This window comes from Mesoplodon bidens (genome assembly GCF_964165515.1).
Source record: "Mesoplodon bidens genome assembly, chromosome: 7".
NCBI classification, from domain to species: domain Eukaryota; kingdom Metazoa; phylum Chordata; class Mammalia; order Artiodactyla; family Ziphiidae; genus Mesoplodon; species Mesoplodon bidens.
In genome coordinates this window covers 57,917,207-57,941,939 of record NC_138164.1, presented here as the reverse complement: position 1 = coordinate 57,941,939, position 24,733 = coordinate 57,917,207, and the positions used below count along the sequence as shown (strand labels likewise).

The 24,733-nt window shown below is 39.1% G+C and overlaps 2 protein-coding genes across 2 annotated transcripts; both read right to left on the bottom strand.

Annotated features, from left to right (window-relative positions):
- Positions 1-7,470: 7,470 nt before the first annotated feature.
- LOC308620469 (hemoglobin subunit beta) lies at positions 7,471-9,058 on the bottom strand. The gene is made up of 3 exons (XM_081240039.1): positions 8,900-9,058; positions 8,549-8,771; positions 7,471-7,726 (listed from the first exon to the last, which is right to left on the bottom strand). The coding sequence occupies exons 1-3, from the start codon at positions 8,989-8,991 to the stop codon at positions 7,598-7,600; spliced, it is 444 nt and encodes a 147-aa protein (XP_081096165.1). The 5' UTR covers positions 8,992-9,058; the 3' UTR covers positions 7,471-7,597.
- Positions 9,059-15,540: 6,482 nt separating this feature from the next.
- On the bottom strand, positions 15,541-24,492 carry LOC308620786 (uncharacterized protein). The gene is made up of 7 exons (XM_081240689.1): positions 24,382-24,492; positions 24,031-24,253; positions 23,292-23,417; positions 20,882-20,985; positions 16,761-16,913; positions 16,410-16,632; positions 15,541-15,796 (listed from the first exon to the last, which is right to left on the bottom strand). Exons 1-7 carry the CDS (start codon positions 24,471-24,473, stop codon positions 15,668-15,670), a joined length of 1,050 nt encoding a protein of 349 aa, XP_081096815.1. The 5' UTR covers positions 24,474-24,492; the 3' UTR covers positions 15,541-15,667.
- Between the last annotated feature and the right edge of the window lie 241 nt (positions 24,493-24,733).

Genomic DNA, 24,733 nt, shown 5'->3' with positions numbered 1-24,733 from the left:
GGCTTTCTATCCTGTTCCATTTATCTATATTTCTGTTTTTGTGCCAGTAGCATACTCTCTTGATGACTGTAGCTTTGTAGTATAGTCTGAAGTCAGGGAGACTGATTCCACCAGCCCTTTTTCTTTCTCAAAATTGCTTTGGCTATTTGGGGTCTTTTGTGTTTCCATACAAATTGTAAAATTTTTTGTTCTAGTTCTGTGAAAAATGCCATTGGTAGTTTGATAGGGATTGCACTGAATCTATAGATTGCTTTGGGTAGTAGAGTCATTTTCACAATGTTGATTCTTCCAATCCAAGAACATGGTATATCTCTCCATCTGTTTGTATCATCTTTAATTTCTTTCATCAGTGTCTTCTAGTTTTCTGCATATAGGTTTTTTGTCTCCTTAGGTAGGTTTATTCCTAGGTATTTTATTCTTTTTGTTCCAATGGTAAATGGGAGTGTTTCCTTAATTTCACTTTCAGATTTTTTATCATTAGTGTTTAGGAATGCAAGAGATTTCTGTGCATTAATTTTGTATCCTGCTACTTTACCAAATTCATTGCTTAGTTTAGTAGTTTTCTGGTAGCATCTTTAGGATTCTCTATGTATAGTATCATGTCACCTGCTAAACGTGACAGCTTTACTTCTTTTCTGATTTGGATTCCTTTTATTTCTTTTTCTTCTGGGATTGCTGTGGCTAAAACTTCCAAAACAATTCAACTGAATTTTCATGTAATATACTGAGTGAGAGAAACAAGCAAAAATGGTATTTTATAGGAAAATGCAATTTGTATAAATTACATAAAATCATTGTGCATCTTACAAGAATACATGAACAGTTTCTAATTACATTAGAAGTGATAACAATGTAAGGTTGAAGAATATATAGAAAAAATAAAAGTAAACCTTTTACAGAGTGGTGTTGAAAATCTGCTATAAAGTAAGACTCTGCTTGAATTTCAAAATTATCATCATTGTGCTCATCACTGAAACAAAAACAGAACAGTGGAAGTAATGTATACCATCTTTCTCTTGGATATGGGAGTATAGAATACATACTCCTTTTGTTTGCCCAGCATCTGAACAAGTTGAAAAATATATCAAATTTATACAGAGGAGAAATTGTTAATTGAAACAATGATAAAGTCTGCCCTACTTCTTTTACTAATTTCATAATCCTCTAAGCACTGCTTTATGATTTGCTAGTCCTAATTGCATTTTTCTCACATATTGCCCTATGTACTCTAAGTGACACAAGCATTTAGTGTAGGCCAGTAGGGGAGGGGGTCAGTTATTGATAATTGATTGTCTCTTGATTCTTAATCCACTTTTAATTGCCCATATTGTGATGATGGATGTAGACTCTGATAGAAGCTCTCCTTTTCAAGTTGGCACGATGTTAAGTTTTGTTAGTAGAGTGTTCTGGAGAGGCACTGGAGGAGGAAGGGGATTCTCTTCCTAGTTCTGCTGTGATTCTCTAGTCAGGATCCTGCCACCATCTCTGTCTCTACAGCTCCAGGCTTCAGCAAGGTGCTCAGCTTCTCCAGGGCCAGCTTCCAGCAACACACATGGCTTTGCAGCAGTGGACTGCCAAGGCAGGATCTCCAGTGAATGGCTCCCTCTGACACCCCAGGAGTAAATTTGTAATCCAGTGTTGCTTTTCTGGAATTTTCTCATGAATCAGTTCTCCCGTTATACCCCCAGGCAGTTTCATAGGAACATCTGAGGTGCAGTTCCTCCACATGGGTGGCTGTCCCTGGCACCCCAGGGAACAGATTTTCAATAAATGCTGCTGACATGGCACTTCCCAATGGATGGATGACTATGTACCTCACTTCAGGTAGCTTTGCAGCCTGAAATTTTTTTTTCAACCATGTATTGAGCCTTGGGCATGCTCTCTCTCAAGAGGTCCGGGGAAAAGACCTCTCTCACATTGTTCCTGACTTGAATGCTCTATCTCAGCACTAGGAACAGTGCCTGCTTCCTATATCTTCTATTCTTAGCGATTTAGAGTCCTCTTTACTCCTCAGTAATCAGTCTTCCAGTTCTTCAATCTCTTGTTATAATTAACAATGTGGTTTCTTTCTCCCAGCTGGACCCCAACTGGTACATTCAGCTGTGGCTATTCAGGAATGAACAAACCATACAGATCCCTGAATGTAAGAGGTTGGGGAGTGGGGCATAGCTTGTACCAGACAAGAAATAATATTTCTAGTCTTCCCTGGTGGTGCAGTGGTTAAGAATCCCCCTGCCAGTGCAGGGGACACGGGCTCGAGCCCTGGTCCGGGAGGATCCCACGTGCCGTGGAGCAACTAAGCTCGTGCGCCACAACTAGTGAGCCTGCACTCTAGAGCCCACAAGCCACAACTACTGAAGCCCGCACACCTAGAGCCCGTGCTCCACAACAAGAGAAGCCACCGCAGTGAGAAGCCCGTGCACCACAAGGAAGAGTAGCCCCTACTCGCCGCAACTAGAGAAAGCCCATGCGCGTCAACGAAGACCCAATGCAACCAAAAATAAATAAATAAATAAACAAATTTAAAAAACAGTAATATTTCTGGTTATGTTTTTTCTCTTTAATGAGACAATTCTTTCAGGCATCATCATCGATATCAATGATGCCAATTCTACCCATATTATTCATAATAATTATAATAAAAATACTATTTAGTTTACATTTGCTGAGCTGTGTGTCAGGCAATGTGAGGTGCCAGATGTTGCAATGAACATTTTTGTGCACTTTATCTCATTTAATCCTTACAATCACACCATAAGAATGATATCATTTTGGGTATTTTACAGGTAAGAAAAATGAAGTTTAGCAAAGTTAGCTAATTTTTCACAAGGTCAGAGCTAATAAGTAGTAGAGTTTTTTTTTTCAATCCAGGCTGTCTGATTTCAAAACTATGTTCTGAACTGTTATACTATCTTACTTTACTTGTCAATTAGCAATTCAAGCATTTCATGAATAATAAGACTATATCCTCTTGTTTGTGAATTTTTAATTTTAAATATATCCCCCACAGTGTTCACCAAAATTCATATACTCTTCTATTCAAATTCATATTCATAGTCTATTCTATTCTATTCCATTCCAAGCAGTTTTGCTTCAATTCTCTTTCCTATTTACTTGAAATTCTCAGAATACACAAACACATTATTCATCGATGATTTGGCATATGTTATCCTCCTTTTCTTTTCTGGTTTTTTTTCCTCTTCTCTTTAGGACAAGTATCTACTTATCTTTCTCACCCATTTCGTACCAAGAACTTCACCTCTGATCTCATAAACCCTTGTAAACACTCATTTATAGTCACTTGTTAGATGCATTACCTTCAGAATCTTCCCAACTAGATTCAGAATTGGGATGCAGCAGGGGACAAGTATTACTTGAAATTCATATATTATTTCCAGAATCAAGCATCCACATAAGTGGCTATTGAATAATAAAATTAAATTGGCATGTGTTGCTGCTGGTAACACTATGTTAATAACTACAAAGGCAGAGAAACCATCAGAGACAGGATAAGGAAGAGAGCAGACCTCCAATTACTTCCTGGATGTAGATGTTAAACCATCCTGAGGAGAATGGAATTCCATTTGGTGTAAGACCATGAAAGAATTACAAGACAGCAGTGAATATCAAGCCACAAAAGCCCCTTTTTACATTGTCTTCAGTCCTATATTTATCACAGTATTACAATACAAGGGAAGAGGTAGCAAATCTACCTCCCCCTGGTTTCTGTCCTTCATGCGGATCTTTATAAGATGACAGAGGAAACTAGGATAAGAGCGGTCCAAGGAGGAGGAGCAATAAGGGCAGTAAAATACATAAGGAAAATCTTAGAAGAACAGTGGTGTCTTTAGGCAGAAGAACTTAGTGGAATTATGGCTGTTAGGTTCTGGACAATTAAAGAGAGAGAAGACATTTACAAGGAAGGCTAAATAAAATAATTGATTTAAATAAAACATAGCAATGATCTAACTCCCAAATCAAACTGCAACTTGAATTATTTAAGGGAAAGTAAGAATAAGCAGCAGAGTCTGTTTTATATTAACTGTTTACAACAACTCCTGTCATGGAGTCCAAGATACAGATATATTTTCCCAAGTTCTCAACTAGCCCCTTATTTCTTTATGACTTAAATGCCTGCCCTCCCATGTGAGAGACATCTGAATGAGAGATGCGAAATAATTTAAATACACCAGTGCAATGAATATAAACATTTTTATTAGGGAGAGACCAGATGCTCAAAACTCTTCTTTATTTTTCTATATCCAGGTTTTGGGCTATGAGGACAAAAAGGTCTTTCCTGGAAACGAGGAAAGGGGGCTTAGTGGTAATTGTGGGCCAGGGCATTGGCCACACCAGGCTCCACCTTCTGATAGGCAGCCTGTAACTCCGCGGTGAATTCATTTTTAAGGTTCTCAGCCAGCACAACCACCAGCACGTTGCCAAGGAGCTGTGTGGAAGAGTCAAGAAACAAGGGCATGGTTATAGAGGAACCCAGCTTAGACACAGCATATTTCAGTCTCATCACAAACTGTGCCCCTATAATATAATATAATTATGACATTCATCATGAGATGTGTGGTTTTATCATTTGTTTCAAAAATTACTTTTCAGTGAGAGCTCTTTTGTACATGCTCTAGCGTTCAATTTTAATTCACCAAGTAGACCATTTCAGCAATCTAATCTATATTTTTCTGGATGAAGCAGTTATTATTTACTCTTCCCTTCCAGATACACAATATCTTACTTACCACAGTTTTGGCATTCTTCCAAAAATAATAAAGTAAAATAAAATATAACAAAATAAATTAAATAAATACAATTAAATAAAACAAAAATGCTCCATGAACAGCAGAACTCATAGAAACAGAGGTCATACAAACAGAATAGTTTAAGAATAGTATGGTTTAACTCATTTAAAAAGAAAAAAAGTCATATTTCTGTCTATTAAAAAAATCAGTATAACCGTAACTTTGATAAAGGAGTTATATTCTAATTATTACAGAACAGTTAACGTCTCAGTTAATAACTTCCTTATTAATATTTACTCTATTGGGCCCAGATTTTCATTCAGAATTAGCTTTGCTTACCTCATAAGTGGGCTATGTTACTGACATGTCAAGAGCAAAGGGACAGTCTCTCCCAAGTTAAATTTGGAACTGTTCATCTTTAGAGGCAGAATCTTGGCTTCAGTCTGGAAACAGTTTACAAATATGTAAGGCATTAAATCCTAAATCCAAACCTTCAGGGCCCTTCTCTGAGGCTCAAGAGATGGATAATCTAGAATATTATGCTGAATTCCCTTGACATTAAATTAGTTTATTTTAAAATGATTATGGAACGTAATGCACAGTATTTGTTACTTCCCTTTCTCTCTCATCGCCACTCTTCTCCCCTCCCTTTCCCTCTCTCTCTGACTCTCTGGCTCTGGCTCTCTCTCCTTGCCTCCTCTCGTTTTCCATCTCTCTTTCTTCCACATACATACCCCATCTTCATGAACACATACTGAACATAGTCTATAAAGCAACATGGTAGCAGGAAATAGAAATTACCATTGGGTAAATCATCACATAAAATTGAAATCAAATGCTAAGGAATTAATTTTACTCCTAGACTTTTACAGAAGCTCCACTTTAACAAGGAATGAAAGCATATAAAAAGCTGCCAGAGTCTCCTTCCATCCCTTGACTTCCTCACTCCCGATGTGGAGACACCAACACCTAGTATATAGTAATCGTTTGAAATTGATCCAAGTCTTATCCCAGTGATGTTCTCCTGAATTCTCCAGTATTGGAGATTTTCAGGCCCAACTTCTTGTCTAGATTCATTGGCCAGTTTCAGAGGTGAAGGAACAAAAGAGAGTGTAGTAAGTCTTTATATATTTTTTATTTTTTATGACCATTTAGAGGGAAGAATGGTACTTTGTTTCCTCATTTCCAGATTGTAAAACGCACAGCCTCTCTTACCCTCTTTCTAATCCTTTGGAAATCTCTTTGTCTCCTAATGTCTGATTCTTATGACGACTTTTCTGTCCTCAGGAGTGTGAAAGGAAACTTCCTAGAATCCTCCTGAGGCTCCTCTGCTTCTGGGATGTAACCAGGTGGTTCTTAAACATACTGTTGGGATGAAAAGCGTTCTCAGTGTCTACTGTGTGCAATGACCTGAGAAGAAACAAATAAATACTTTAAAAATCTTCTGCCTTCAGTTGATTCACAGTATAGTGGTGAAACAGTAAACTGTAATGCATTGTCTATAACCTGGTAGTGAAACAGAATTATTATAAGAACACTTTTTATAGATGGAAGCAACATGTTCTGTTTCAGGTAATCAAGTAAGTCTAAAATTAATCAACAGGAACATGATATAGATTTAAAGAAATGCATATAAGTTAGAAGGTTCTCGAAATCCTTCTAATGTTACATTTGACAAAAATAATGCTCATAGATACTTTATTACCTATGATGACACAGCAACTGTCTGATGAGCGGTTTATTTTCCTATATGCTTCCTCAGTGGGTTACTTTCTTTGTGCATTAACATAAAGAAACTCTATGCAATGGTCTATTGTTTGGATTGTGCTCTATTCCCAGGAGTTCTAAGACAAGAAATAATTATTCATTCATTGATTATTTCATTTAATAAGTATACATTTACTGACTATGGAGGACCTACTACAAAAGGCACAGTAGTCACGTAGGATAGTACCAAATACGCATAAATGCTTATACAGAATGGAGGGTGAGTGTGCTTGATAGGAAGAAAAGTGAAAAGTGGGTAAAGGTAGGGGCAGGGTTTGGAAGGATTTCCTTAGGCAATACTGGAAAGTTCATTGAGACCAGGGTAAAAAGATATGTGAGCAGGTGGTATGTGATCACTGAACTTTAACTCAAAAGGGAGAGTAGGGTTAATTTTGGGGTCTTTTGGGGCAAGTGAGTGAGTGAGGTTATGCCTTAGAACAGGAACATCTGATGTAGTATAGCATTGCTGCCTACAGCATGGAAGCAAGAGAAGTAGGATAAAAGGAGACATAACAGTACTTTGAGCAATAATTATGTGTCTGTTTGAGCACATTATTTTTTGAGTAATTACTGGAAATGAATCAGAGCATTAACCTGAACTTTCTGTCTTAGGTTTGAGGTGCCCCATAGAGCCCGTGTAATGCCGGTATCCTCTCTATATTTCAAATCTTCCTGACAGTTTTTACTCCTTAAGATAGAAGTTTCATCCATTACTGACTGTGTATGGCCCCCTTCCTTTTCTCATTTCCCTTAACCTGTTTGTATAAGACACAAAGGCACCCTATCTGTAGACCTTCAAGGACTTTCCCATATACTTAGGGAATAAAATGAGTAAAAGGAATCAGGAAATTGTGCTGAAAGTTCTTTATTAGGCAGAAGCCATACCCTTGAGGATAGACCTTCAGGGACTTTCCCATGTCCTTAGGGAATAAAATGACTAAAAGGAATCAGGAAATTGTGCTGAAAGTTCTTTATTAGGCAGAAGCCATACCCTTGAGGATAGACATTATTTCCCCATGTTCAGAAAATAGAATCTAGGGAAATATGCTCTTCCAATGGTCACCAAGAAATAGGCAAGGATCTCAATGGTATTTGTGGGCCAAGGCGTTAGCCACACCGGCCACCACCTTCTGATAGGCAGCCTGCAGCCCCGGGGTGAATTCCTTGCCAAAATGACGAGCCAGCACAACCACCAGCACGTTGCCTAGGAGCTGTGTGGAAGAGATAAAAAGAGCATGGTTAGTAGAGGGACCCAGCTTAGAGTAAAGTCTCATCCCAAACTGTGTCCCTAGGGTAGAAGCAGAAAAGTAGCTGAAGTGTCAGTGTTACTACTTATGTGAATCCATCCATATCAGCCTGAATTTATATTTAGAAATGTTTCTCTCTTTCTGGCTTAATCCAGAACGTGTTTTCATTTTTATTCTTTAGAACCATTTCACGAAGCAATACAACATTTTATCCTACTTCCTTCAAAAGGAAGAGATAAGAGGAAAATATTAGATTAACTTTTTTTTTTTTTTTGCGGTACGCGGGCCTCTCACTGTTGTGGCCTCTCCCGTTGCGGAGCACAGGCTCCGGACGTGCAGGCTCAGCGGCCATGGCTCATGGGCCCAGCCGATCCACGGCACGTGGGATCTTCCCGGATCGGGGCACGAACCTGTGTCCCCTGCATCGGCAGGCGGACTCTCAACCACCGCGCAACCAGGGAAGCCCTAGATTAACATTTTTGGATAAAAAAAGAAAGTCTTTTTTTTAAATTAGACACCCTAAATAAAGTGTGACTTAAAAAGGAGAAGGCATTGCAGAGAACAAAACAGAGGAGAACAAGAATGAAAAAGCGGAGGTGATGGCTGTGAGCAAACAGGGTAAAATAAACTAAAATAAAAAAATGGTCCCGGGAGTCCATAGTGCCTTAAACAGAATACCTCTCTTCCATTCTAAACTGCATCCTGCCATTGAGCCCTCTCCCCATGACACAAGCTTGACCACAAAAAAGAAGAAGAAGGAGACCATTGAGGGTCCCATAGACTCACCTTGAAGTTCTCAGGATCCACGTGCAGCTTGTCACAGTGCAGCTCACTGAGCGCAGCAAACGTACCCTTGAGGTCGTCGAGATGCTTCAGGCCATCACTAAAGGAGCCTAGCACCTTCTTGCCATGTTTCTTCACATTAGGGTTTTTCATAACAGCATCAGCAGTGGACAGGTCCCCAAAGGCCTCAAAGAACCTCTGAGTCCAGGGGTAGACAACCAGCAGCCTAAGGGGTGAAAACAGCAAAAGGACAGAGGGAGTCAGCACCTGTCAGGATCTCAGGGGATTGCTCTGTCTCCACGTGCCCAGCTGCCATTCACTCTCCTTAAGCGTGCCTGTCAGCTGGATACCTACCTGCCCAGGGCCTCACCACCAACTTCCTCCACGTTCACCTTGGCCCATAGGGCAGCGACGGCAGACTTCTCTTCACCAGTCAGATGCACCATGGTGTCTGTTCGTGTAGTTGCTAGTGAACACGGTTGTGTCAGAAGCAAGTGCAAGCAGCCTCTGGCCTTGCTCTTCCTTTTATGCCCAGCCCTGCTTCCTGCCCTCTCTGCTTTTCTGAGCAGATTGGCCCATGCTGGGGTGTGGTTCAACAGGGTGAGGCTTGAATGATGACAACCAATGATGACAACCATACATCTCCTTGGCATTCCTGGCACTGAGTCCAGGCTTTCAGCCCTCTCTCTGGGTATCTCCAGGTCCCACTCATTCCAGCAATACAAATTGCTACTAAAATCATCATCCTTGGCAAATTTACTTGTACAATTTTTAGAATCACAGTGTAGTAATCTCTTAGAGACTGCCTCCTCTATTTTCTTAGTACACAACTGAAGAAGCTGAGGTCCAGAATGTGGAAGGGATTTGCCCACTGTGATTCCACTTAAGACTCTATGGATGGATCATATCCTGTGCCTTCAGAATATGCAAAATTATTACAAGGACAGCAAGGATAAAACCTCTGCCCTAGTTCTAAGTACGTATCTCTTTTCCTCTCTTGATTGGGATTAAATCCTTTAGGTAAGAAAACAAATATTCATTCATTCATTCATCTACTCATTCATTTTTTTCTTAATTTATGACCAAATAAATAATGATAGAAAAATAGAAATATGAATCGAGAGATCCTGTGAGATAGTTCCTCTATTAGGGTTTGGGAATCCATAGATGAAAACAGAGATCTCTCAGTGTAGTAAGAAACACAAATAAGTAAAAAATTGATCGCAACTCCAAGGTTTTAGCCACCCTGAGGGAAGAAATGTTTTCAAAGTCTAAGCAGAGGCATATAACTTGTTTCTTCCTGGACTGACCTGGGAAAGGGTCTGGGAGAACAGAGAAGCTTCTCCATGATTTAAAAGGAGGGGTAAAAATGTGGAAAGGCATTGTAACCTGGGTTCAGATTATTTCTTTTCCTCCCCTAGGCCACTAAGAATGCTGTGTTTATAACAATTTCTCTTATTTAAATTCATCACCCATAATTCTATTTTCTCTATATAATTTTGTTTGTTTGCTCCTTCTTTTACTAAAATTCATTCCTCTATATGTACAGCTTTTCCAATATTCCTTCTCCCTCTTTTTTCTCCATGTAATAAATCCTGTTAACTTCTTAGGCAGGAAAACCTTCTCTATAAGTATAGAGTTCTGCTTCTTACTATTAAAAAATTCAATGAAAAAAGCAAAAGCAGCAAGCATTTCTGAGCTCAGCATAAGATCTCAAGTGCCCCTATTAGTTATGTTCCCTACTTTTCCTCATCTCTACCTTCTGCATCTTGCCTGCTTCCTGAATGCTCATTTCCTTTCAGTAAGGAAAGGGCCATATGATTTTTACTCACCATGTTTCTCCTACCTTAGCATCTCCTGATTCGGGCACCTTGATGTCTAGAATCACCTTTCTCTCTGCTTTGTCATCATTGGCAACACATGTTTAACAAAAATCTCTCATCCTTTCAGCTCTAAGGCTCTGAAACTCCAATTAAAATAACTTTTAGGTGAGCTAGGAGAAAAGGACGTCTCTATTTCTCATTGTTCCAAAGAAATACATAAAATTCCCACTTTCATTGCTCCATTTTCCAAAATATTTTCTCCATCATTGCTAGATAAATAAAGATTCCTCAACCCTTTCACCTCTCCCAAACCCCATCGAGCACTTGTGAACAAATTCACTCTGATTATTCTCAGACATGTAAGAAAGTCTTGGTTCTTGTTTTGCTATCTGGAGGTTAGGGCAGAATTATATGCCCAAAAAGGATTATAGGGGGGCTTCCCTGGTGGCGCAGTGGTTGAGAGTCCGCCTGACGATGCAGGGGACACGGGTTCGTGCCCCGGTTCGGGAGGATCCCACATGCCGCGGAGCGGCTGGGCCCGTGAGCCGCGGCCGCTGACCCTGCGCGTCCGGAGCCTGTGCTCCGCAACGGGAGAGGCCACAACAGTGAGAGGCCCGCGTACCGCAAAAAAAAAAAAAAAAAGATTATAGGGGTAAAAAAGATAGAATTTAAACATTTTCAATTTATATTCATTCTTTTCTAAAACATTGAAGCAAAGAGGATCTTACTATTGTTCTATCCTTGGGAAAAAAATTTTACATGTTGACTTCTGGGGAAAGACGTCTTTCAAATGTGTTAAATGTTAAAAACAAAAACAACCAAAAAAACCAACCCCACATTTGGTTTGACCTTTAGGTTTTGAGTTTCATTTTATTCAATTGAAACCTCTATTAGCTTTATCATTGTTTTACATTTGTACTCTTTTCAAGACCCTATTTCAGACTCCTGATATCAGAGGTCAGGCATATGTACGTGAAAGGACCACTTCTGGGGAAGTTTGGACATATCTTTTCAGGAAACCTGTGTCATGGAAAACTCATGGAACTTACTAAATAATAGTATAGAATATGTCTATATTTTCCTCTAAAGAGCCAAATTGTCAAGGCTACAATTTTGCCGTCTTGACTGACAGAAATAGCACCTACTTAAAGACTTCCCCTACCATTTCCTGTTTTCAGAGGTGGTTTCCCTAAATTCTTTTGATTTTAATTTTAATTTAATTAATTAATTTTAATTGAAGTATAGTTGATCTACACTATTATATTAGTTTCAGGTGTACAGCATAGTGATTTATTTAGTACTTTTATAGATTATACTCCATTAAAAGCTTTTACAAGATAATAGCTATAATTCCAGTGCTATACAATATATCATTGTTGCTTATCTATTTTATACATCGTAGTTTGTACCTCTTAATTCCCTACCCCTATCCTGACCCTCCCCTCTCATCTCTTCCCACTGCTAACCAATAGTTTGCTCTCTATATCTGTGAGTCTCTTTTTCTTTATTTATATGAATTTGTTTGTTTTGTTTTTCAGATTCCACATAAAAGTGACAACATGCAGTATTTGCCTCTCTCTGTCTGACTTATTTAACCAAGCATAATACCCTCCAGGTCAATCCATGTTGTTCTTATGGCTGGGTAATATTCCGTTGTATACATACATACCTAAATTCTTCAATTGTGTCTTCTTTCTATTTTTTTTTCTAACATCTTTATTGGAGTTGTGTCTTCTTTCTTATGCCTTCCTCTGCCATGGATGGCCTATGAGCCACTTTTTTTGTGTGGACAACTGTGGCAGCCAGCACCATCCAAGTCTCAGGGCAAGAGTTGCTGCTTTGTTTCACTGTTGCTACTTGGTATGATTAAAGAGTTAAACAGGTTTCTCCTTCTATTATCATAACCCTGCAGGGACAAGGCTTCAAGTTGTAATAAGGCATCAAAAGCTCAGACATACCAGGCAAATATAAGGAAGAGTGAATTGTGTGATAAATGGTGTATGTTCAGAGCCTCAAGCTCAAATCCAGGTCAGCACTCAAAGGTTCTGGAACACTTCTCAGGCCCACTGACACCTTCATCATTGTGAGCTAATTTGTAGTCTGTGAAGGGATCCACAGCATGTCTGCTCTACTTTGATTCCAGCCTCAGTGATCACTAAACACACACGTGCATGTCCTCCTGCCCCCCCCACACACACATGCTACAAGTCCCTTAGAGAGAGTTTTTTAATTTTTCTTTTTCCTTTACTCTAGTTGGTCAAGTTTAACTAATTCCAAATGTTCTATACCAGATGGGCCTAGCCTGAATATAATTAAGAGGATGATTGCTAACTTTCTTCAAGAGAATCATGACATTTATACAGACGTATGGTTTTATCATCTGTTTCAAAAATTACTTTTCATTTAGAACTCTTTTGTACATGCTCTAGTGTTCAATTTTAATTCCCCAAGTAGACCATTTCAGCAATCTAATCTATATGTTTCTGGGTAAAGCAGTTATTATTTACTCCTCTCCCAGATACACAATATCTTACTTACCACAGTTTTGGCATTCTTGCAAAAATAATAAAGCAAAATAAAATATAACAACATAAATTGAAACTAAATTAAATAAATACGATTAAATAAAACGAAAATGCTCCATGAAGAGCAGAACTCATAGAAACAGAGGTCATACACACAGAATAGTTTAAGAACAGTATGGATTAACTCATTTAAAAAGAAAAAAAGTCATATTTCTGTCTATAAAACAATAAATTCAGTATAACCATAACTTTCATAAAGGAATTATATTCTAATTATTACAGAACAGTTAATGTCTCAGTTAGTAACTTCCTTATTAATATTTCCTCTGTTGGGCCCAGATTTTCATTCAGAATTAGCTTTGCTTACCTCATAAGTGGGTTATTGTACTGACATTTCAAGAACAAAGGGACAGTCTCTCCCAAGTTAAATTTGGAACTGTTCATCTTTAGAGGCAGAATCGTGGCTTCAGTCTGGAAACAGTTTACAAATATGTAAGGCATTAAATCCTAAAGCCAAACCTTCAGGGCGCTTCTCTGAGGCTCAAGAGATGGATAATCTAGAATATTACGCTGAATTCCCTTGACATTAAATTAGTTTATTTTAAAATGGTTATGGAACGTAATGCAGAGTATTAGGTACTTCCCTTTCTCTCTCACCATCTTCCTTCTCCCCTCCCTTTCCCACTCTCTCTGACTCTCTGGCTCTGGCTCTCTCTCCTTGCCTCCTTTCGCTTTCCACTCTCTTTCTTCCACACACATACCCCATCTTCATGAACACATACTGAACATAGTCTATAAAGCAACATGGTAGCAGAAAATAGAAATAACCGTTGGGTAAATTATCACATAAAATTGAAATCAAATATTAATGAATTAATTTTACTCCTAGACTTTTACAGAAGCTCCACTTTAACAAGGAATGAAAGCATATAAAAAGCTGCCAGAGTCTCCTTCCATCCCTTGACTTCCTCACTCCCGATGTGGAGACACCAACACCTAGTATATAGTAATCATTTGAAATTGATCCAAGTCTTATCCCAGTGATGTTCTCCTGAATTCTCCAGTATTGGAGATTTTCAGGCCCAACTTCTTGTCTAGATTCATTGACCAGTTTCAGAGGTGAAGGAACAAAAGAGAGTGTAGTAAGTCTTTATATATATATATATATTTTTATGACCATTTAGAGGGAAGAATGGTACTTTGTTTCCTCCTTTCCAGATTGTGAAACCCACAGCCTCTCTTACCCTCTTTCTAATCCTTTGGAAATCTCTTTGTCTCCTAATGTCTGATTCTTATGATGACTTTTCTGTGCTCAGGAGTGTGAAAGGAAACTTCCTAGAATCCTCCTGAGGCTCCTTTGTTTCTGGGATGTAACCAGGTGGCTCTTAAACATACTGTTGGGATGAAAAGCGTTCTCAGTGCCTACTGTGTGCAATGACCTGAGAAGAAACAAATAAATACTTAAAAAATCTTCTGCCTTCAGTTGATTCACTATATAGTGGTGAAACAGTAAACTGTAATGCATTGTCTATAACCTGGTAGTGAAACAGAATTATTATAAAAACACTTTTTATAGATGGAAGCAACATGTTCTGTTTCAGGTAGTCAAGTAAGTCTAAAATTAATCAACAGGAACATGATATAGATTTAAAGAAATGCATATAAGTTAAAAGGTTCTCGAAATCCTTCTAATGTTACATTTGACAAAAATAATGCTCATAGATACTTTATTACCTATGATGACACAGCAACTGTCTGATGAGCGGTTTATTTTCCTATATGCTTCCTCAGTGGTTTACTTTCTTTGTGCATTAACATAAAGAAACTCTATGCAATGGTCTATTGTTTGGATTGTCCTCTACTCCCAGGAGTTCTAAGACAAGAAATAATTATTCATTCATTGATTATTTCATTTAATAAGTATACATTTACTGTCTATGGAGGACCTATTATAAAAGGCACAGTAGTCACGTGGGATAGTACAATATACGCAGAAACGCTTATACAGCATGGAGGGTGAGTGTGCTTGATAGGAAGAAAAGTGAAAAGTGGGTGAAGGTGGGGGTGGTGGTATGGAAAAATTTCCTTAGGCAATACTGGAAAGTTCATTGAGACCAGGGTCAAAAAATATGTGAGCAGGTGGTATGTGAACACTGAACTTTACCTCAAAAGGGAGGGTAGGGTTAATTTTGTGGTCTTTTGGGGCAAGTGAGTGAGGGAGGTTATGCCTTAGAACAGGAATATCTGATGTAGTATAGCATTGCTGCCTACAGCATGCAAGCAAGAGAAGTAGGAGAAAAGGAGACACAACAGTACTTTGAGCAATCATTATGTCTCTGCTTGAGCACATTATTTTTTGAGTAATTACTGGAAATGGATCAGAACATTAACCTGAAGTTTCTGTCTTAGGTTTCAGGTCTCCCATAGAGCCCCTGTAATCCCAGTATCCTCTCTATATTTCAAATCTTCCTGACAGTTTTTACTCCTTAAGATAGAAGTTTCATCCATTATTGACTGTGTATGGCCCCCTTCCTTTTCTCATTTCCCTTGACTTCTTTGTATGAGACACAAAGGCACCCTATCTGTAGACCTTCAGGGACTTTCCCATATCCTTAGGGGAAAAAAATGAGTAAAAGGAATCAGGAAATTGTGCTGAAAGTTCTTTATTAGGCAGAAGCCATACCCTTGAGGGTAAACATTATTTCCCCATGTTCAGAAAGTAGAATCTAGGGAAATATGGTCTTCCAATGGTCACCAAGAAATAGGCCAGGATCTCAATGGTACTTGTGGGCCAAGGCGTTAGCCACACCGGCCACCACCTTCTGATAGGCAGCCTGAAGCTCCGGGGTGAATTCCTTGCCAAAGTGACGAGCCAGCACAACCACCAGCACGTTGCCTAGGAGCTGTGTGGAAGAGATAAAAAGAGCATGGTTAGTAGAGGGACCCAGCTTAGAGTATTTAAGTCTCATCCCAAACTGTGTCCCTAGGGTATAAGCAGAAAGGTAGCTGAAGTGTCAGTGTTATTACTTATGTGAATCCATCCATATCAGCCTGAATTTATATTTAGAAATGTTTCTCTCTTTCTGTCTTAATCCAGAACGTGTTTTCATTTTTATTCTTTAGAACCATTTCACGAAGCAATACAACATTTTATCCTCCTTCCTTCAAAAGGAAGAGATAAGAGGAAATTATTAGATAGCATTTTTTAAGTGGATAAAAAAAAAAGTCTTTTTTTAAAAATTAAGCACTCTAAATAAAGTGTGATTTAAAAAGGAGAAGGCATTGCAGAGAACAAAACAGAGGAGAACAAGAATGAAAAAGAGGAGGTGATGGCTGTGAGCAAACAGGGTAAAATAAACTAAAATAAAAAAATGGTCCCGGGAGTCCATAGTGCCTTAAACAGAATACCTCTCTTCCATTCTAAACTGCATCCTGCCATTGAGCCCTCTCCCCATGACACAAGCTTGACCACAAAAAAGAAGAAGAAGGAGACCATTGAGGGTCCCATAGACTCACCTTGAAGTTCTCAGGATCCACGTGCAGCTTGTCACAGTGCAGCTCACTGAGCGCAGCAAACGTTCCCTTGAGGTCATCGAGATGCTTCAGGCCATCACTAAAGGAGCCTAGCACCTTCTTGCCATGTTTCTTCACATTAGGGTTTTTCATAACAGCATCAGCAGTGGACAGGTCCCCAAAGGCCTCAAAGAACCTCTGAGTCCAGGGGTAGACAACCAGCAGCCTAAGGGGTGAAAACAGCAAAAGGACAGAGGGAGTCAGCACCTGTCAGGATCTCAGGGGATTGCTCTGTCTCCACGTGCCCAGCTGCCATTCACTCTCCTTAAGCGTGCCTGTCAGCTGGATACCTACCTGCCCAGGGCCTCACCACCAACTTCCTCCACGTTCACCTTGGCCCATAGGGCAGCAACGGCAGACTTCTCCTCACCAGTCAGATGCACCATGGTGTCTGTTCGTGTAGTTGCTAGTGAACACGGTTGTGTCAGAAGCAAGTGCAAGCAGCCTCAGGCCTTGCTCTTCCTTTTATGCCCAGCCCTGCCTCCTGCCATCCCTGCTTCTGTGACAAGATTGGCCCATGCTGGGGTGTGGTTCAACAGGGTGAGGCTTGAATGATGAGAGCCATACATCTCCTTAGCATTCCTCCACTGAGTCCAGGCCTTCAGCCCTCTCTCTGGGTATCTCCAGGTCCCACTCATTCCAGCAATACAAATTGCTACTAAAATCATCATCCTTGGCAAATTTACTTGTACAATTTTTAGAATCACAGTGTAGTAATCTCTTAGAGACTGCCTCCTCTATTTTCTTAGTACACAACTGAAGAAGCTGAGGTCCAGAATGTGGAAGGGATTTGCCCACTGTGATTCCACTTAAGACTCTATGGATGGATCATATCCTGTGCCTTCAGAATATGCAAAATTATTACAAGGACAGCAAGGATAAAACCTCTGCCCTAGTTCTAAGTATGTATCTCATTTCTTCTCTTCATTGGGATTAAATCCTGGTAAGAAAACAAATATTCATTCATTCATTCATCTACTCATTCATTTTTTTCTTAATTTATGGTCAAATAAATAATGATAGAAAAATAGAAATATGAATCGAGAGATCCTGTGAGATAATTCCTCTATTAGGGTTTGGGAATCCATAGATGAAAACAGAGATCTCTCAGTGTAATAAGAAACACAAATAAGTAAAAAATTGATCGCAACTCCAAGGTTTTAGCCACCCTGAGGGAAGAAATGTTTTCAAAGACTAAACAGAGGCATATAACTTGTTTCTTCCTGGACTGACCTGGGAAAGGGTCTGGGAGAAAGAGAAGCTTCTCCATGATTTAAAAGGAGGGGTAAAAATGTGGAAAGGCATTGTAACCTGGGTTCAGATTATTTCTTTTCCTCCCCTAGGCCACTAAGAATGCTGTGTTTATAACAATTTCTCTTATTTAAATTCATCACCCATAATTCTATTTTCTCTATATAATTTTGTTTGTTTGCTCCTTCTTTTACTAAAATTCATTCCTCTATATGTACAGCTTTTCCAATATTCCTTCTCCCTCTTTTTTCTCCATGTAATAAATCCTGTTAACTTCTTAGGCAGGAAAACCTTCTCTATAAGTATAGAGTTCTGCTTCTTACTATTAAAAAATTCAATGAAAAAAGCAAAAGCAGCAAGCATTTCTGAGCTCAGCATAAGATCTCAAGTGCCCCTATTAGTTATGTTCCCTACTTTTCCTCATCTCTACCTTCTGCATCTTGCCTGCTTCCTGAATGCTCATTTCCTTTCAGTAAGGAAAGGGCCATATGATTTTTACTCACCATGTTTCTCCTACCTTAGCATCTCCTGATTCGGGCACCTTGATGTCTAGAATCACCTTTCTCTCTGCTTTGTCATCATTGGCAACACATGTTTAACAAAAATCTCTCATCCTTTCAGCTCTAAGGCTCTGAAACTCCAACTAAAATAACTTTTAGGTGAGCTAGGAGAAAAGGACGTCTCTATTTCTCATTGTTCCAAAGAAATACATAAAATTCCCACTTTCATTGCTCCATTTTCCAAAATATTTTCTCCATCATTGCTAGATAAATAAAGATTCCTCAACCCTTTCACCTCTCCCAAACCCCATCGAGCACTTGTGAACAAATTCACTCTGATTATTCTCAGACATGTAAGAAAATCTTGGTTCTTGTTTTGCTATCTGGAGGTTAGGGCAAAATTATATGCCCAAAAAAGATTATAGGGGTAAAAATGATAGAATTTAATCATTTTCCGTTTATATTCATTCTTTTCTAAAACATTGAAGCAAAGAGGATCTTACTATTGTTCTATCCTTGGGAAAAAAATTTTACATGTTGACTTCTGGGGAAAGACATCTTTCAAATGTTTTAAATGTTAAAAACAAAAACAACCAAAAAAACCAACCCCACATTTGGTTTGACCTTTAGGTTTTGAGTTTCATTTTATTCAATTGAAGCCTCTATTAGCTTTATCATTGTTTTACATTTGTACTCTTTTCAAGACCCTATTTCAGACTCCTGATATCAGAGGTCAGGCATATGTACGTGAAAGGACCACTTCTGGGGAAGTTTGGACATATCTTTTCAGGAAACCTGTGTCATGGAAAACTCATGGAACTTACTAAATAATAGTATAGAATATGTCTATATTTTCCTCTAAAGAGCCAAATTGTCAAGGCTACAATTTTGCCGTCTTGACTGACAGAAATAGCACCTACTTAAAGACTTCCCCTACCATTTCCTGTTTTCAGAGGTGGTTTCCCTAAATTCTTTTGATTTTAATTTTAATTTAATTAATTAATTTTAATTGAAGTATAGTTGATCTACACTATTATATTAGTTTCAGGTGTACAGCATAGTGATTTATTTAGTACTTTTATAGATTATACTCCATTAAAAGCTTTTACAAGATAATAGCTATAATTCCAGTGCTATACAATATATCATTGTTGCTTATCTATTTTATACATCGTAGTTTGTACCTCTTAATTCCCTACCCCTATCCTGACCCTCCCCTCTCATCTCTTCCCACTGCTAACCAATAGTTTGCTCTCTATATCTGTGAGTCTCTTTTTCTTTATTTATATGAATTTGTTTGTTTTGTTTTTCAGATTCCACATAAAAGTGACAACATGCAGTATTTGCCTCTCTCTGTCTGACTTATTTAACCAAGCATAATACCCTCCAGGTCAATCCATGTTGTTATTATGGCTGGGTAATATTCTGTTGTATACATATACACCTAAATTCTTCAATTGTGTCTTCTTTCTTTTTTTTCTTAACATCTTTATTGGAGTTGTGTCTTCTTTCTTATGCCTTCCTCTGCCATGGATGGCCTATGAGCCACTTTTTTTGTGTGGACAACTGTGGCAGCCAGCACCATCCAAGTCTCAGGGCAAGAGTTGCTGCTTTGTTTCACTGTTGCTACTTGGTATGATTAAAGAGTTAAACAGGTTTCTCCTTCTATTATCATAACCCTGCAGGGACAAGGCTTCAAGTTGTAATAAGGCATCAAAAGCTCAGACATACCAGGCAAATATAAGGAAGAGTGAATTGTGTGATAAATGGTGTATGTTCAGAGCCTCAAGCTCAAATCCAGGTCAGCACTCAAAGGTTCTGGAACACTTCTCAGGCCCACTGACACCTTCACCATTGTGAGCTAATTTGTAGTCTGTGAAGGGATCCACAGCATGTCTGCTCTACTTTGATTCCAGCCGCAGTGAGCACTACACACACACATGCATGCCCCCCCGCCCTCCCACACACACATGTTACAAGTCCCTTAGAGAGAGTTTCTTTTTTTCTTTTTCCTTTACTCTAGTCAGTCAAGTTTAACTAATTCCAAATGTTCTATACCAGATGGGCCTAGTCTGAATATAATTAAGAGGATGATTTTTAACTTTCTTCAAGAGAATCATGACATTTATCCAGAGATGTGTGGTTTTATCATCTGTTTCAAAAATTACTTTTCATTTAGAACTCTTTTGTACATGCTCTAGTGTTCAATTTTAATTCCCCAAGTAGACCATTTCAGCAATCTAATCTATATGTTTCTGGGTAAAGCAGTTATTATTTACTCCTCTCCCAGATACACAATATCTTACTTACCACAGTTTTGGCATTCTTGCAAAAATAATAAAGCAAAATAAAATATAACAACATAAATTGAAACTAAATTAAATAAATACAATTAAATAAAAGAAAAATGCTCCATGAAGAGCAGAACTCATAGAAACAGAGGTCATACACACAGAATAGTTTAAGAACAGTATGGATTAACTCATTTAAAAAGAAAAAAAGTCATATTTCTGTCTATAAAACAATAAATTCAGTATAACCATAACTTTCATAAAGGAATTATATTCTAATTATTACAGAAGAGTTAATGTCTCAGTTAGTAACATCCTTAATAATATTTCCTCTATTGGGCTCAGATTTTCATTCAGAATTAGCTTTGCTTACCTCATAAGTGGGCTATGGTACTGACATATCAAGAGCAAAGGGACAGTCTCTCCCAAGTTAAATTTGGAACTGTTCATCTTTAGAGGCAGAATCGTGGCTTCAGTCTGGAAACAGTTTACAAATATGTAAGGCATTAAATCCTAAAGCCAAACCTTCAGGGCGCTTCTCTGAGGCTCAAGAGATGGATAATCTAGAATATTACGCTGAATTCCCTTGACATTAAATTAGTTTATTTTAAAATGGTTATGGAACGTAATGCAGAGTATTAGGTACTTCCCTTTCTCTCTCACCATCTTCCTTCTCCCCTCCCTTTCCCTCTCTCTCTGACTCTCTGGCTCTGGCTCTCTCTCCTTGCCTCCTTTCGCTTTCCACTCTCTTTCTTCCACACACATACCCCATCTTCATGAACACATACTGAACATAGTCTATAAAGCAACATGGTAGCAGAAAATAGAAATAACCGTTGGGTAAATTATCACATAAAATTGAAATCAAATATTAATGAATTAATTTTACTCCTAGACTTTTACAGAAGCTCCACTTTAACAAGGAATGAAAGCATATAAAAAGCTGCCAGAGTCTCCTTCCATCCCTTGACTTCCTCACTCCCGATGTGGAGACACCAACACCTAGTATATAGTAATCATTTGAAATTGATCCAAGTCTTATCCCAGTGATGTTCTCCTGAATTCTCCAGTATTGGAGATTTTCAGGCCCAACTTCTTGTCTAGATTCATTGACCAGTTTCAGAGGTGAAGGAACAAAAGAGAGTGTAGTAAGTCTTTATATATATATATATTTTTTTTATGACCATTTAGAGGGAAGAATGGTACTTTGTTTCCTCCTTTCCAGATTGTGAAACCCACAGCCTCTCTTACCCTCTTTCTAATCCTTTGGAAATCTCTTTGTCTCCTAATGTCTGATTCTTATGATGACTTTTCTGTGCTCAGGAGTGTGAAAGGAAACTTCCTAGTATCCTCCTGAGGCTCCTCTGTTTCTGGGATGTAACCAGGTGGCTCTTAAACATACTGCTGGGATGAAAAGCGTTCTCAGTGCCTACTGTGTGCAATGACCTGAGAAGAAACAAATAAATACTTAAAAAATCTTCTGCCTTCAGTTGATTCACTATATAGTGGTGAAACAGTAAACTGTAATGCATTGTCTATAACCTGGTAGTGAAACAGAATTATTATAAAAACACTTTTTATAGATGGAAGCAACATGTTCTGTTTCAGGTAGTCAAGTAAGTCTAAAATTAATCAACAGGAACATGATATAGATTTAAAGAAATGTATATAAGTTAGAAGGTTCTCGAAATCCTTCTAATGTTACATTTGACAAAAATAATGCTCATAGATACTTTATTACCTATGATGACACAGCAACTGTCTGATGAGCGGTTTATTTTCCTATATGCTTCCTCAGTGGTTTACTTTCTTTGTGCATTAACATAAAGAAACTCTATGCAATGGTCTATTGTTTGGATTGTCCTCTACTCCCAGGAGTTCTAAGACAAGAAATAATTATTCATTCATTCATTATTTCATTTAATAAGTATACATTTACTGTCTATGGAGGACCTATTATAAAAGGCACAGTAGTCACGTGGGATAGTACAATATACGCAGAAACGCTTATACAGCATGGAGGGTGAGTGTGCTTGATAGGAAGAAAAGTGAAAAGTGGGTGAAGGTGGGGGTGGTGGTATGGAAAGATTTCCTTAGGCAATACTGGAAAGTTCATTGAGACCAGGGTCAAAAGATATGTAAGCAGGTGATATGTGAGCTATGAACTTTGCCTCAAAAGGGAGGGTAGGGTTAATTCTGAGGTCTTTTGGGGCAAGTGAGTGAGTGAGGTTATGCCTTAGAACAGGAATATCTGATGTAGTATAGCATTGCTGCCTACAGCATGCAAGCAAGAGAAGTAGGAGAAAAGGAGACACAACAGTACTTTGAGCAATCATTATGTCTCTGCTTGAGCACATTATTTTTTGAGTAATTACTGGAAATGGATCAGAACATTAACCTGAAGTTTCTGTCTTAGGTTTCAGGTCTCCCATAGAGCCCCTGTAATGCCGGTATCCTCTCTATATTTCAAATCTTCTTGACAGTTTTTACACCTTAAGATAAAAGTTTCATCCATTATTGACTGTGTATGGCCCCCTGCATTTTCTCATTTCCCTTAACCTCTTTGTATGAGACACAAAGGCACCCTATCTGTAGACCTTCAGGGACTTTCCCATATCCTTAGGGGAAAAAATGAGTAAAAGGAATCAGGAAATTGTGCTGAAAGTTTTTTATTAGGCAGAAGCCATACCCTTGAGGATAGACATTATTTCCCCATGTTCAGAAAGTAGAATCTAGGGAAATATGGTCTTCCAATGGTCACCAAGAAATAGGCCAGGATCTCAATGGTACTTGTGGGCCAAGGTGTTAGCCACACCGGCCACCACCTTCTGATAGGCAGCCTGAAGCTCCGGGGTGAATTCCTTGCCAAAGTGACGAGCCAGCACAACCACCAGCACGTTGCCTAGGAGCTGTGTGGAAGAGATAAAAAGAGCATGGTTAGTAGAGGGACCCAGCTTAGAGTATTTAAGTCTCATCCCAAACTGTGTCCCTAGGGTATAAGCAGAAAGGTAGCTGAAGTGTCGGTGTTGCTACTTATGTGAATCCCTCCATATCAGCCTGAATTTATATTTAGAAATGTTTCTCTCTTTCTGCCTTAACCCAGAACGTTTTCATTTTTATGTTTTAGAACCATTTCAAGAAGCAATACAACATTTTATCCTCCTTCCTTCAAAAGGAAGAGATAAGAGGAAATTATTAGATTAACATTTTTTAAAGTGGATAAAAAGGAAAGTCTTTTTTTAAAGTTAGACAGTGAAAATAAAGTGTGATTAAAAAAGGAGAAAGCATTGCAGAGAACAAACAGAGGAGAACAAGAATGAATAAGATGAGGTGATGGTTGTGAGCAAACAGGGTAAAATAAACTAAAATAAACAAAATGGTCCCGAGGAGTCCATAGTGCCGTAAGCAGAATACCTCTCTTCCATTCTATACTGCATCCTGCCATTGAGCCCTCTCCCCATGACACGAGCTTGACCACAAAAAAGAAGAAGATGGAGAACAATGAGGTTCCAATAGACTCACCCTGAAGTTCTCAGGATCCACGTGCAGCTTGTCACAGTGCAGTTCACTGAGCGCAGCAAACGTTCCCTTGAGGTCGTCGAGATGCTTCAGGCCATCACTAAAGGAGCCTAGCACCTTCTTGCCATGTTTCTTCACATTAGGGTTTTTCATAACAGCATCAGCAGTGGACAGGTCCCCAAAGGCCTCAAAGAACCTCTGAGTCCAGGGGTAGACAACCAGCAGCCTAAGGGGTGAAAACAGCAAAAGGACAGAGGGAGTCAGCACCTGTCAGGATCTCAGGGGATTGCTCTGTCTCCACGTGCCCAGCTGCCATTCACTCTCCTTAAGCGTGCCTGTCAGCTGGATACCTACCTGCCCAGGGCCTCACCACCAACTTCCTCCACGTTCACCTTGGCCCATAGGGCAGTGACCCCAGCCTTCTCCTCACCAGTCAGATGCACCATGGTGTCTGTTTGTGTATTTGTTAGTTGTGTCAGAAGCTAGTGTAAGCAGCCCCTAGCCCTGCTCTTCCTTGTAAGCCCCACCCAGCTTCCTGCCTTCCCTGCTTCTGAGAGCAGGTTGGCCCAGGGCACAACCCAAGTTCATTGGTTTGGGGGAATGTGAGATGCACTCTTGTTCCTCAGTTCCCTTCATCTGTGATTGTCTGGTCCAGCGTGTCGGACTCAGAAACCCTGCTCTCCCTGTACTTACCTCCCAGCTTCAT